The sequence below is a fragment of the Nicotiana attenuata genome, chromosome 6 (assembly GCF_001879085.1).
Source record: "Nicotiana attenuata strain UT chromosome 6, NIATTr2, whole genome shotgun sequence".
Classification (NCBI taxonomy): domain Eukaryota; kingdom Viridiplantae; phylum Streptophyta; class Magnoliopsida; order Solanales; family Solanaceae; genus Nicotiana; species Nicotiana attenuata.
Window position 1 is genome coordinate 3,270,855 of NC_031994.1, and position 13,975 is coordinate 3,284,829.

The 13,975-nt window shown below is 37.1% G+C and overlaps 1 protein-coding gene across 2 annotated transcripts; it reads left to right on the forward strand.

Annotated features, from left to right (window-relative positions):
• LOC109226499 (transcription factor TGA2.2-like) lies at nt 3-12,033 on the forward strand. Of its 2 annotated transcripts, none has more exons than XM_019391271.1 (9): nt 3-293; nt 1,798-1,911; nt 2,457-2,522; nt 2,618-2,677; nt 4,234-4,311; nt 4,443-4,494; nt 5,075-5,346; nt 6,490-6,735; nt 11,548-12,033. In XM_019391271.1, the coding sequence occupies exons 2-9, from the start codon at nt 1,849-1,851 to the stop codon at nt 11,692-11,694; spliced, it is 984 nt and encodes a 327-aa protein (XP_019246816.1). In that variant the 5' UTR covers nt 3-293; nt 1,798-1,848; the 3' UTR covers nt 11,695-12,033. The 2 variants fall into 2 exon arrangements, with proteins under 2 accessions (XP_019246816.1, XP_019246817.1); XM_019391272.1 differs by lacking the exon at nt 3-293 and adding an exon at nt 858-1,200 and having other exon boundaries at nt 11,548-12,010.

The following is a 13,975-nucleotide window of genomic DNA, read 5'->3' on the forward strand; positions in this document are numbered from 1 at the left end:
GAGAAGAATCCACTAGGACCAAAAAAAAGTCAAAATTGGCTTGGTAAGAGAGAGAGTGTGCTGACAAAGCAGTGAAGCGTCACACCAACTCATCAATATCGCCATTTTTGTTTGTTGTTTTGCTGAAAAAAGAACTTCAATTGATTTCACTGATTTACTGAACTCTGAACAAAAAGAAGAAGAAGAAACAAAAAGCAACAGAATAAGGCGTTCAAAAACAAGAACAGAAGTAAAATACCGAATCTTTTTCCTCCAACTTTGGTTTTTGGTTGAAGTCATTCGTTTATTAAACTGTAAGTCGCTTAACTCTCTTTCGCTTCAGTTGCCATGTACTAGCTAGAAGGCTGTCTGTGTTTTTTTTTTTTTTTTGAGGTGGAAGGTGAAAATATTGGTTTTTCTGAGGATTTGATTAGCAAATTTGAATTTATCTGTTGGGTGTGGGGTGTGTGTGTGTGGGGGTGGGGGGGGGGGGGGTGGTGGGGGAGAGGGGAGATTTGATTTGGGTTTTATTATTGGGGAAACTAAGCCGCCCCTCAAAATAATAGCTGATGAATTAATAATTTTATATTAGTGTATAATACTCAAAATAATAGTGGACGAATGTATATTTTTTATATAATAATATATCGTATACATATTTTATACATAATCAGTACTCCTATTTATATGATCTATTTGACTGGTCACGGATTGTAGGAAAAAAGAGAAACTTTTGAACTTGTGGTGTAAAACGAGGCTTATATATTTTGTATGGCTATAAATTATTGCATAAAAGCAAATTGTTTCCAAATATGGAAAATGGTTACTGTTTTTGGAACGGACTAAAAAAGGAAATAGGTTCACATAAATTGAAACGGAGGGAGTATATGTTTTTGTATATTTGCCTAGCAGCTGTATTCATTTTTGGCAGATTGACCAAATGTGTTAAAAGCCCTATATTATATATGAGATGCAAATGATTCTTGATCCTATTAGCTCAGAAGTTATGTCTGTCTAGGATTGAGAACTGTTGAGCAATTTAATTTTTTTTCTTGATGTGAAACTGTAGCTCTGATACTTTAAAAAAAGGATTTCCTGATTTGTCTGGAAAGAAAAAGTATTGAGTATTGGAATGATATCGGTCTAAACTGTCGGAGAATAGACTTTTCTTTAATAACGGTGCTATCTGGGCCATATTGCACACTTCGACTATTCCACCGGGTATTGCTACCTCCCATCAGCACAAGTATCTTATGATCGACCACCAATGTTTAAAACTTTAAATAGATGAGAAGAAATTAACTCCTAGTGGGACCCACTGCATTAACCGCTAGACTACACCCTTGGGCGCACTATAGGAGAATAGACATAGAGGATTCATATAACCAACTACGACTATAGGTCGTCGTTTCTATTTTGGATTGTGTATACTGCTGCTCAAGCCCTCAAGCTACAGTTGGCAATGTGAAAAAAATTAAAAAAGAAAAAGGAAAAAAAATACAGAAGAGAAAGTAACCTGTGATTTAACTTTTGATGCATGAAATCTAATGGCCAATGTTAGTGGGGCTGAAGCTTAGTATTAAGTAGGAGATAGATGTGCTTTCTCTTTGTTAAAGTTAAATATTCAGAGAATTGCTACATTTCAATACTCGTCCTTAATTTTCTCTTATCTGGAGTCGCTACTAGTATACTTTGCAAAGCTCACATAGGTGGAGTTCCTTCTGCATTTTGATATGATTGCACAATATCTGTGTACAATTTTCAACTTAATTTCATCTATATGTATTGACGTCGTGTTCTAATTCGGTGCTTTTACAGAGAGAGTCAATCTAAGTTCCCAGTGATCATCTGCAAAGTTGGTAACACTTCATGATGGTAGAGATCAGTCCTAGCACGTCAACAGATGCTGATACAGATGATAAAAACTTGAGGGTAAACCAGTTAATTCTGAAATCTGTCTTTACTTTCTTATCTTATTTATTGTTTTCAAATTTCAGCTATAGCTTTTCTGGACTTAACATAATCTCTTAACTGATGGCTGATGGTTTTTGATTATCTTCATTCAAAGTTTAGTTCCCATTTGGAAATCAAGTAGCTATCTTTTTCAAAGATAAGTAAATCAATTTTTATGCTTTTTTTCTTGACAAGTAAATCAAGTTAATATGAATTTTTTCTTATGTTATATTCTATTATCTCGTCTCCCTATGTTCTAAAATGACTTAAAAACATTATTTCTTTTCCTGTTTTGCAAAACCAGAACATGTCATCAAAGAGTTTCAGGAAGAAAAGAGGAACACTTGGAAAAAAAAAAGGATCAACCCTGATTCTAATTTTAGGTTCACAGATATTGGAAAAGAATAAACAAATTTGATTTCAAGCCAGCAAATTACTCCGTAACTTTCCAGAATCTTGCTGTACCATGATAATTTGTACTTCAAATTCTTAATGAAAATTGATATTCATCATTCTTGGCGCAGTTTCTAAACTCTCAACCAGTGGCCAGTGTGACTTCTGATGGAAGTGACAAACCAAGAGATCAAAAGGTTCCAACCATTCCATTATGCACATTTAAAGTTTGCTAATAAAACTTGATTGGAAAAGAAAAGTATCCTACTGATGTTGAACTTTTCTTGTGCAGACGCTTCGCAGGCTTGCTCAGAATCGTGAAGCTGCACGAAAGAGTCGTCTAAGGAAAAAGGTAAATCCTCTTACAGTTGCATTGCTCCCATCCTTTTGTAATTAAGATTTGGATAGCATAATTGCCCTGTACTGTGACTCAGTTTTGAGGAGGTAAACGGCAAAACTAGATTTTGTAGTCTTCATGAAAATTATCGGTCTATGTCTTGTGGTTCTAAAAAGTCTTAAATCACCTCAACATGAGTTTCGGAAAAAAAGAAGAAAAAAAGATATGCTCAAAATATTGTATAGTAGCACATGGAAGGTTTGTAAAAAAAAAATCAATCTGGGCAGCACCTGCCTTGTACTTCGTCCCATTTTTAGGGTAATAAACAGCATAACTAGGTTTTGGAATAAACATAAAAGTTGTAGAGTTACAAGTTATCTTTCCATATCACTTTGAGTCATTTAAATTGGAGTTTTACTCAAGGAGGTATGCTAAAAACACCAAAACATGTGCAGTGCAAAAACAGGTTTAGTGAACTTACCACAAAAAGAAGTAACTAGGGGTTTATCAAAAACAAGTCTAGCTGGTTAATTTAGTAGGAGAATTTGATTGTTTCATGTAAGATAATTGGATTTTGATAAGGGAAAAAGAGGGTTGAGGTTTTTTTACGAGTTCTTTAGCAAGAGGGAAAGAAATGAAAGGAGGTGAAAAGGATTATGACACAAAAGGTGATATATAGATAAACATAAAAGGGGTGGCTACCCAAAATACTAAAATATCTATTCCATTCATAATTAAACAACAACAACAACAAACCCAGTGATTTCCCCCTAGTGGGGTCTGGGAAGGGTAAGATGTACGCTGCCTTACATCTACCCTGGAAGGGCAGAGAGGCTGTTTCTGATAGACCCTCGGTTGGAAAAAGGATGAAAAAAAAGTAATGGCAACAAATAGGAACAACAAGATAAAAAAGACCGAAGCCAAAAACAGTTAAACTCTAGGTAGTAATAGCAATCTATGAATAAAAGGGTATCATACTAACACTAATGCTAGCGAACTGGGTAAGACATTCTATTTCATAATTAATTTAAGAAAATAATAGTAAGAGTATTGTACATAACTACACCATGACGTCCCAATATCTGTACCACAAAATACTTTATAATTTGAATCTAATAAGATAATTTCTATAACTTAAGTATTTGCATCTATGTAGAACACAATCAAACTATCTTAGGCGCCTTTTCTCTTATTATCCAGTATTTGTTGTACTTGTACCTTCTGTTCGGATGTGGTCATTGTACAGCTGTCTTAACATTCTCTTTTTCATAACTGATCTTGTGGATATATCGGACCTTAAAGGTGCAGCTTTCATTGTGATATAGCAGTGCTGGTCTTACAAACATTCTGTAGTACTTTTTCTTTCACTTTGTTATGCATCTTCTTACCTTATCCATTTGACATCTTTATCCATCATGCCATCATGGTTGAGCCTATACATCTGAACTTTCACCAAAACTCTGTCTAACTTCGCTCCGCTGTCATTCTTATGGGGTTTAAAGTTGCAGGGCATATACTTTTACTTTCACTTACACCAAGTATATGCTATGTTTGGTTTTTTGGTGGTCTAGGCATATGTTCAACAGTTAGAGAGTAGTAGAATGAAGCTGACACAGCTAGAGCAGGAGCTTCAACGAGCTCGGCAACAGGTTTGTTCGGCGCAATTATTTTTCCTCATTTATTTCGTCTTGCTCTAGAACTACTGGTAGCCTATGTAGTTGTTGGCTAGTATCATTTCAGATGATAAACATTTTTGATAAGCTTTGTTCTTCATCTGCAGGGCATATTTATTTCAAGTTCAGGAGATCAATCACAGTCAAAGACTGGAAATGGTAAGCTAATTTGTTTTGCAAAATGGTGAAAAGACTCCAACTTTTCAAACAGTTGCTACTTCCAAGCTTGAGATGGTTTGGCCAACATAAACCTTCAAATGCACCCGTCCGCTGGTGCAACACTATAATAATTGAAGATGGTAAAAAGGATGACGTACCTTAGAATTGATATGGACATAACTAAGAGAAGAACCCAGTGAAAGCACAGGATCTATATAGGCGATATAACTAGTTGGGATTAAGGTGTAGTTGCTGTTACACTTGCATTAAATCCAATATTTGCCAGGAACCTTGTTAGTTTGGTAGAGACTTCTCTGTAGGTGTAGGGATAAGTGCGAAAAATGGAGTCTTCTGTTTTATAGTACCCTAATTTTCTTTGAAAGACATTATTTTCCCAATATTGGAATGATTGTGCTGAGTGGGATCATATTAACAGATCCAAACTACTTTGTGATTAATGGAATGCCCTTTTGGTTCTTTGCTTTTGATCAATATATTTGGACTATAATTGATTTTGTATGTAGCTAGTTTACATTTTGGGTTCGGAGAAAGCAAGTAATATTAACATTTGCTATTTTAGGAGCTTTGACGTTTGATGTAGAATATGCACGATGGCTGGAAGAACACAACCGGCGTATTACTGAGCTTAGGGGAGCTGTAAGTTCTCATGCTGGTGATGGCGAACTGCGTATAATCGTGGATGGCATCTTGGCGCACTATGATGACATATTCAGGATTAAAGGTGATGCTGCAAAGGCTGATGTTTTTCATATATTGTCAGGCATGTGGAAAACTCCTGCAGAAAGATGCTTCTTGTGGTTGGGTGGATTCCGTTCATCAGAACTTCTCAAGGTGAGAGCCTTTTCTTCCATTCCAAGAAGTGACAGCACTGCTTGAGAAACCCCAACCCCCGCCTCCCCAATGGAATTAAGGAAAGAAAAAAAAAAGGGAATGGGTTTAGATGTTTAGGACAATTGGTGGTTATCCACATTCAGAAAAGAGTTCACCAATATTGAGGTGATTTCTTTTAGAATTCAACGTGGTAAGTCAGCTTAATCTTTCATATGAAAATCTTACTATTGTGTACCTTCACTATGAATAATAAAGGACAAATCTTTCTACCTTTCTCATAAAATAATACTCCTTCTGTCCCAAAAAGGACGACACTTTTCGTATTTTCGAGAGTATAACGAGTTGTTCTTTGACCACGACTTTTTTATACGTCTTTTAGATATTTTGAATGGTTAATTATTGTGACATTGTACTTGTAGTTTCCAAATATGTAAATTTTATTTCAAAAAACTTCAAGATTCCATGTCCGAATTTGCGGTCAAAATTAAGAAGTTTGACTCTCGAGATCCAATAAGTATCATTCTTTTTGGGACGGAGGGAGTAATAATAATAAAGGACAAGTCGGCTTCTGACCTTAGTTACAGCCACTTCCTTGATGAAGGATTTGCAAGTCGACTTCTGACCTTAGTTACAGCCACTTTCTTGATGATGGACTTGTCTATACTTATCTAGACAGAAGTTCTTGGTTTTAGACCGGATAACTCCTGAAATTCTATGTTCTCGTAATAATCTTTGCTTTAGTTATACTTCTTCCTCCACTGTTATTTTCTCTCTCATTTTGGTTACAATTCATTTTTATTACTCTTAGCTTTAGATGTCTAAAATCTTTGCTTGCTCCCTTTATTTCTCTTTCCAAGGGCTGGAGGTGTTTAAAAGGCAGGTTATTTTGTGCATCCTTTGCTCTCATTAACTCAATACCTCCTGCTAGTTTTTAATTGGGATAATTACATTTTTGGGCCGCCTAAAAAAATAATAGCTGGCAAATATATATGTTTTGTATTTTAAGTATAAATATACATTACTATACATAAATACATATAAAATTATATTTTTTGTATATTTGGGCTACCACCTGTAATTATTTTCGGCCACGGCGCTAAAAATGAAAAAACCCCTTTTTAATTTCCTTTTCCATTGTTGCAGCTTCTCACTAATCAGTTAGAGCCTTTAACTGAACAACAACTGTTAGCAATCAACAACTTGCAAGAGTCATCGCAACAGGCTGAAGATGCTTTATCCCAGGGAATGGAGGCATTACAGCAGTCATTGGCTGAGACCTTGGCAGGGTCTCTTGGACCTTCAGGCTCCTCGGGGAATGTTGCCAATTACATGGGTCAAATGGCGATGGCAATGGGGAAGCTGGGAACACTTGAGGGCTTCATTCGCCAGGTGCTTAATGCTTTACTTGTGTGTATTCATTGGAAAAAATAGACGGGGTTATCTGATGCTCTCCTAAAAGCCTCAGATTTCTCATTGATATGTCATTGAATAGTGTCATATTTCCTCGGCTCCATCCTTTTTTTATTTTTTATTTTTTTTGTGATGCTGTTTGATTGGATATCTTCACAAGGTAGGGATAAGTTCTGCGTACACACTGCATTCCCCAGGCCCCACTTGTGGGATTACACTGTGTTTGTTGTTAATGTTTGATCGGATATAGAGTTTAAGAAAGACAGAAAAATATTGAAACTTGTGGTAAAAAACATGCCATAGACATTTGCATCGGTATAATATAATCATTAAGGGTAAAATGAGAAAATTAAAGTTAAAATTATTTCTAAATATAGATTGTACCATTCTTTTTGGGACATAATAAAAAGGAAATTGTGTCACATAAGATGACACGTGTGTTATAAAATGAGACGGGGAGAATTTCCAGGTTCCTCAAGAGAGATTCATAATTTAAGTCCATTCAAATAAACCTTTTACTGCATCATACTTGTCTATTCCACCCCAAAGGATTCCTGCCAACCAACATCCCTCTTGGACAGGATCTGTCACCAAAGTGTCGTATTCTATTTTGTCATTGTTGTTGAATGCGGGAAAAAGCATAAATTTGACATCTCTTCTTGTTGACACTGTAACAAAGAGAATTCATTTTATTGTAATCTTGGGAGGAGATGTTGAGAACTAGTTATGTTTTTCATAATTTAGTAACTAACTTACTCTTGCCATTTCATTTTATATGGCGGTGTTTGATTGGGCACGGAGTTTAAGAAAAACGAGATGTTTGGCACATACCAAAACTCTAAGGCGGACTTATGTTGTCCGGCGAGGGTGCACGAGCACCTGGAGACTTCGAGAAAAACTTGATATATACCCGTAAATATCTTCAAGGCGTACACATATACTAGCAGCAGCAAATGCATGAACAAACAATAGCCTCGCACTGGTTAACTGTCTTCAGGGAGTTTCTGAAATATAATACACAGATAAAGATTACGCGCATAAAAATGAAAATATTATAAAGGCAAACTATTTAATCTAGAAAAAATATATCAAAATTGAGCTATGTGTTTTCACTAACTTATCTAATTGATAGGCACACTTGCTAAATCATGTGACATTTCCTTTCCTTTTTTCTTCTAATTTTATTCAATAGAATCAAATGAGAGAGGAAAACTTAATTAATGAACTGAAGTAATTTCGGTCTGATTACCGGTTTGGCTGTTTTCTTAAATAAAAAATCTGTTATATCAAAATGATATTAATTACAACTGACTGAGTATACCCCCGATTATCGGTCTTTATGACCAGAGCGGATTTACATTTAATGAATGATGCACCTACTACCTTCCAATCATAGCATGCCAATAAGGATAAAATGATAAATTTAAAGTTAAAAAAGTTTTTAAATTTAAATCTGTCATTCTTTTGGAATACATTAACAAAAGAAAGAGTGCCATATAAAATGGGATATATGGGGTAATACAAATGCGTTACAAGATACAACTTTGTATGTATAAAAATACTTCAGAAAATACAGAAATATATGTGAAATTATTAAAGGATTAAGTATCGTGCATTTATTATACAAGTTAACTACATTTATTATGATAGTAGTGCATGTATTGCCTGACATGACCGTATTTATCATTACGACGCCAACCATTACTTGCAAATATAAACTGGGAATTCTTGTCCTTTAACATGCCCTGTTAAACTCAAGATGGTGAGGACACTTTGCAAATCAAAAACTGGGAATTCATGTTGGGCATGCAGGAAAGATTATTGTTTGATGACATGGCACTGATGGATGGATGACAGCATCTCACGGGATGGCACCTGGTGCTGAACGTATTATGAAATGTTGCTTGACGACGACCTGGTTTTGGTTGAATAATAACAGGTTGTAGGATGTGACAAGGAGCTGAATTTGAAACATGTAGTATAGATTAGGTGCTGAGTGGAGAGTAATGTGTCCGTGGACAACGACGTCGCTCTAACTGCAAATGTGTCAATGTACAATGACCTGACCCTAATCGAAAACTGTTGGTAGAGGGAGATGTGGCATGACATGATGTTAATTGGAGACACTTGTCACTAGAAAACAACACTGCGCTAATGAAACGCTGACTGGAAATGTGTTGCTGGATGGTGAAGTGGTGATAACTGACTATTAACTGAAAACATGTTGCTGATGGCGACGTGGCACTGATGCGTGCTGCTTGGAAAAATGTTATTGGACAACGACGAGGTGCTGACTGAAAGACTTGTTGTTTGATCTCTACGTGGCGCTGTTGAATCGCTGATTAAAAATGTGCTATCAGACGGCAACATGTCGCTGGACGTTTAGGTGGCAATGACTGGAGACATCTACTAGATGGTGACATAAGCCTGCCTAGTGTAGTAGCTGACAAAATGCTGATAGAAAATGTGTTGCTGGACGACAAAAATTGAGGGACCGAAGTTGCCTGAATGGTGGCCAAAACAAGGAAGAGAGATGCCCACCATAATAACCATTTCAAAAAAGGGCTGTGTTCTCTGAGCTATCACCGTATATTTACAAAATGAACAACGTTGACCAAAAGGTGACGTAAGGCTGCCCTTGGAGCGCAGAAGCAATTTATGTCTTTATAGAGGCTCTGATACATCTCAAATTAGGCCGTAGAGTCTTTGATAGCATGTGTAAAATCTTGAGGGAGGAGAAAGAAATGAGAGAATTACTCCCTTCGTTCCCTTTTACTAGTTCTCTATTTACTTGGCACTTCTTTTAAGAAATCATTTATTAAGGATTTGTTTTACTAAATTATCCTTGTAAATGGTTATTGAAGTTGTAACTTCAATAAACTTAGGAAGTGAGGGTACTTAAAAATAAGGGTAATATTGGAAGAAAAACTCTCTTGATTTGCTAAAACGGACAAGTAAAAGGAAGATTTGTTTTTGGTATAAGGGGCTAGTAAAAGGGAACGGAGGGGGGATTTGTGTTCTTAAATTGGTAACTAACTTGATACAAATGAGTTGCAAGATACACCTATTATTAGATGTGGAAATACAAAAATACGACAATGTATGTGAAGGTAATAAAGGATAGAGTGCGGAGCATTTATTGCACCGCTTGATTACATAGTACATTAATTATGATAGCGGAGCATGGCTACCATTTTTTTTATTATATGGTGGCGATCTTAACTTTGATGATGGTTGCATTAATTATCTTCTCTCAATCGAGAAGATTCGGTGTAGTTCCATTAGCATATAGAACCATCTGGACCTTACCATAGTAATAACAACTTGAGACCTTTTTGTCATGCCTCGTTAGCCACCTAGCACTACCTTGTGTTAAAAAAGGTCCTGCATTCACGTAGGGTCTTGGGAAGGGCCGCACCTCAAGGGGTGTGATGTAGGCAGGTGTGATGTAGGCAGCATACCTGATGCAAGCATCAAGATTAATGGAGGAAATTTCTAGGTGCTTGTTAGGACCTTTATTTCCCGGTCATCATACGAGTTACTAAAAATCAAGTGATATAGTTGTATGCCATATATGGGGATACTAGATTCAGGATTGCATGTATTATTTGAGAGATACATGCTCTATCTGGTGGAAAGTTCTCCTTTTTAGCGTGTCTTTCTTCCGTTTTTCTCATGGCGATGTCTTGTGGCTTCTCTTGTATCATTTATGCAACAATTAATCTTTAGAGGTTGCATAAGTATACTCGTGGATGAGTTCAAAATAGGTACCTAGTTGAGGTATAGGTGTCTTGTGTTGGTATTTAAAATAGTGGTCTGAAAATAGTGGTCTGAAGTATTTGCCGTTAGACCTTGTTATTTGCACTTCTTTGAGATCATTAATAGCTTACGAAGTGGAACATAGTGCCTTGGGACTTTATTGAACTACTTATTCGTTTCCATCATTTTTTTTCCTTCTTTTCTTCTATGTTTTGATATTTTGTGTTTTTTCCTGATGAGAATAAGTAGGAAACAAAGAATGGAGTTGAAGCAACTGTAGTTCTCTCTCTCTCTCTCTCTCTTATAGTTGCTTGGCTGTGTATCTTACCTAAAAGATGCTCCCAAGTTGCTGAAGATCTTTAGTCCTTGTATTTTTTTGCATATGTGCCGAAGATAGAGAGGATGTATGAGGGGTTTTCGGGCGTCATATTTGATTGACCGTGTTTTTCTTAGTAAAAAGTTTCAGAACTTCTCGCCCCTTTCTACTCTTGATTTTATAGTGACAAATCAGAGACAACTCAGCACTGGGCTATACCAATTGGAAAACTGGTACTATTACCAGCATGGTGCTAATAGTTATGGTTGAAAAGGTTAAGACCAAGTGAGGTTTGCAAACTTTGCTAGGTAGGTTGACAAATTCCAGAAAGAAAAGAAGATCTGTTTTATGTTGTATGACCTTGCATTGCCTTAGAGATGCTCTCCATAACATTTATGTTTTGAAATGCAGCAGTTTAGTTGGGTTAGATGGTAAATTGCATGCATAAGCTGCCATTTGTGCAAATGTTTATCTGCATGTTTGAGTACATGTTGGTGCCATTAGAAAATATAGTGAAATTCTATTACTTTTTATTCTTATTTTTATTTTTGTAAAGTATTGGTTTGAGATGAGCTTAAATGGAGCGACTTGATCAGTGAAAATTCATATAGCTGACCCCAACTTGGTTGGGATTGATCCGTAATTGTTGTTTTGAGTACATGTTGGAAGCTTTCCCTCGCACACAAAATACTGACCTATAAAGTTTTAAATGTCAGGCTGATAACCTACGACAACAGACACTGCAGCAAATGCATCGCATATTGACAACTCGCCAATCAGCTCGTGCTCTTCTTGCCATCAGTGATTATTTCTCTCGACTTCGAGCACTTAGCTCTCTCTGGCTTGCCCGTCCCCGGGAGTAACAAGTAACACCAACTTTCTTCTAGTACTGTTCTGAAGATTCTTGGTGACATTTGTAAATGAGAACTTCTTCCTGAAAAGCTGCTGGCTTCAAAGGATTTCCTCGGTGGCGGGCCGTTACCGATCCCAGCTTAGATTTTGTTGCACTATTTCCAGTCCATGTTCGTTTGTTGTAATGGTAATTTCATTTCTAGAGTTCTTCAAGCTTGTATCAGTTTTCATAATAATTTGGATAGATGTAAATGAGATCAATTAGGTGTAATGTATCTTAGAATATTTCACAGTTGAAAGGAAATAGACAGTGGCTGACTGACTCTCCAATCTCTGTGTTGTTTTGGTCATGTATTTCTCTCTATGGATCATTGTCCCCACCCCCCCCCACCCCCCCGGGACGTGGGTGCAATAGATAGACATATATTTTTTACTTGTGTTCAAGTCTATTTTATACCGTTGTGCTTCTCGATCGATCGAGAGAATGAAGGTCTTGTCATACATCTTGAAGCGAATAATTGCTTGAAAAGAGGCCGTTAAGGTCACATTTACATATAATAATGTGGATCCACTCGCCTAGTGAGGAAGACCCTTCGGGGTCGTTTGGTAGCGGACTAAATTATCCCGTGATTATAATTCTGAGATAATCCATGTATTAATTTATCCCACTTGGGAGGTGGAATAATATAATCCCAAGTTTGATGGGATAAAGTGGGATTTTCTTTTTTAAGACCATGATAAATTTTTATTGCCAACTAAACATGGTATAAATTTACTCGCACCTTATCGTAAAAATTGTGTGGGGTAGCCACTTTTTAAAGTGGTATTTACTTTTTATCCAGCATTTTCAATGCTTAGCAATAGTAGCCACTAGTCTATTAAAATTAATATGAAAAGACTGCGTTACCCTTTCTTCTATCTCTTTCATATTAGGGAGAAGAACTGTGCCGCCGTCTGTGAGACTTCCGCGTTTCTCAAGTTTGTAAATCTTATCGTGTCCAGCACGAAAAACTCGACTTTGTTAGAAAAGTTTTGTTGTGTACTCATGAGACCAGTAATATTTCTCTACTGGCGTTTTTTGAAGCTCTAAAATATGATCATACTATGTTAATTTATTCGAAGTCATTGGATGAGATCTGGACTATGTTAAAAGATGTAAGTTTCAATATAGTCGATATCATTGTGCATAAGGGGAATTTTGTTGCTGTTGATCGATGTGGCAAGACTATAGAGTTTGATTCTTCCTCATTCTCTCTCCTTTATATGAAAGCGATAAGATCCTGCTACGTTTAGGACCTATTTGTATCTTTTTTTTTTGAAAAGATACAAATAACTGTTTGACTCAAAAAAATTTAAACTTTTTGGACAAATCAATCAAAGATGAAGGGGTAAATCCTAGTTAAGGACAATCAACTCTAGATCCGAGATGAATAATACGAATTAAAAAATATAGCCGAGTATAAATGTTGACGGCGATTATGGCCAGATTTAATAGCATAAAGATAGATGCATTAAGTAACATTAAGTGGCAATAAAATGTAAATAAAGGAAAAGATTCACCCGATCTTGAGTTAGTCGGATCTTCTTTCATTTGATAAAGATGAATGATAAACAAAATACAAGAACCATTGGACCCTTTTTGGATCTGATGAAGGTATGGGATCACAGATCCTCTTATCTCTTTGGAGAGGTGTGTTTACATATTTTTCTAGAAAGAGGGAGAAGGAGAGAGCCAGAGCCCCCCTTTTTGGGAAGTCCTCCCTTTCTATTTATAAGGGGTATTCCTAGAAAAGCATTAAAAGAAAAGGTACAATTAGAGGGAATATTCAGTAGAATATTCCTTTTGAGGATTCCAAAGCACACTAGTTGTTTCATCACGACCATGGCCGGTCCGACCTTGGCCTGTCCGACCTCAGCCTATCCGACCTTGGCCTGTCTGACCTCAACCTGTCCGACCTCGGCCTGTCCGACCTTGGCCTGTCCGACCTCAGCCTGTCCGACCTTGGCCTGTCCGACCTCAACCTGTCCGACCTCGTCCTGTCTGTCCTCAGCTTGTCCGACCTCAGCCTGTCCGACCTTGGCCGGTCCGACCTTGGCCTGTCCGACCTTGGCCGGTCCGACCTTAGCTTGTCCGACCTTGGCCTGTCGGACATCAACCTGTCCGACCTCGGCCTTATGTCTTCGCGTGCCGAATTTCTCTGGTCTAATTTTGACCCATACATTTAGTCCCTCCGCTTATCGAGGTCGCCTCTTGGTCGAGCTCGGTGAGCGGACTTCATTAATCGTAGTTCG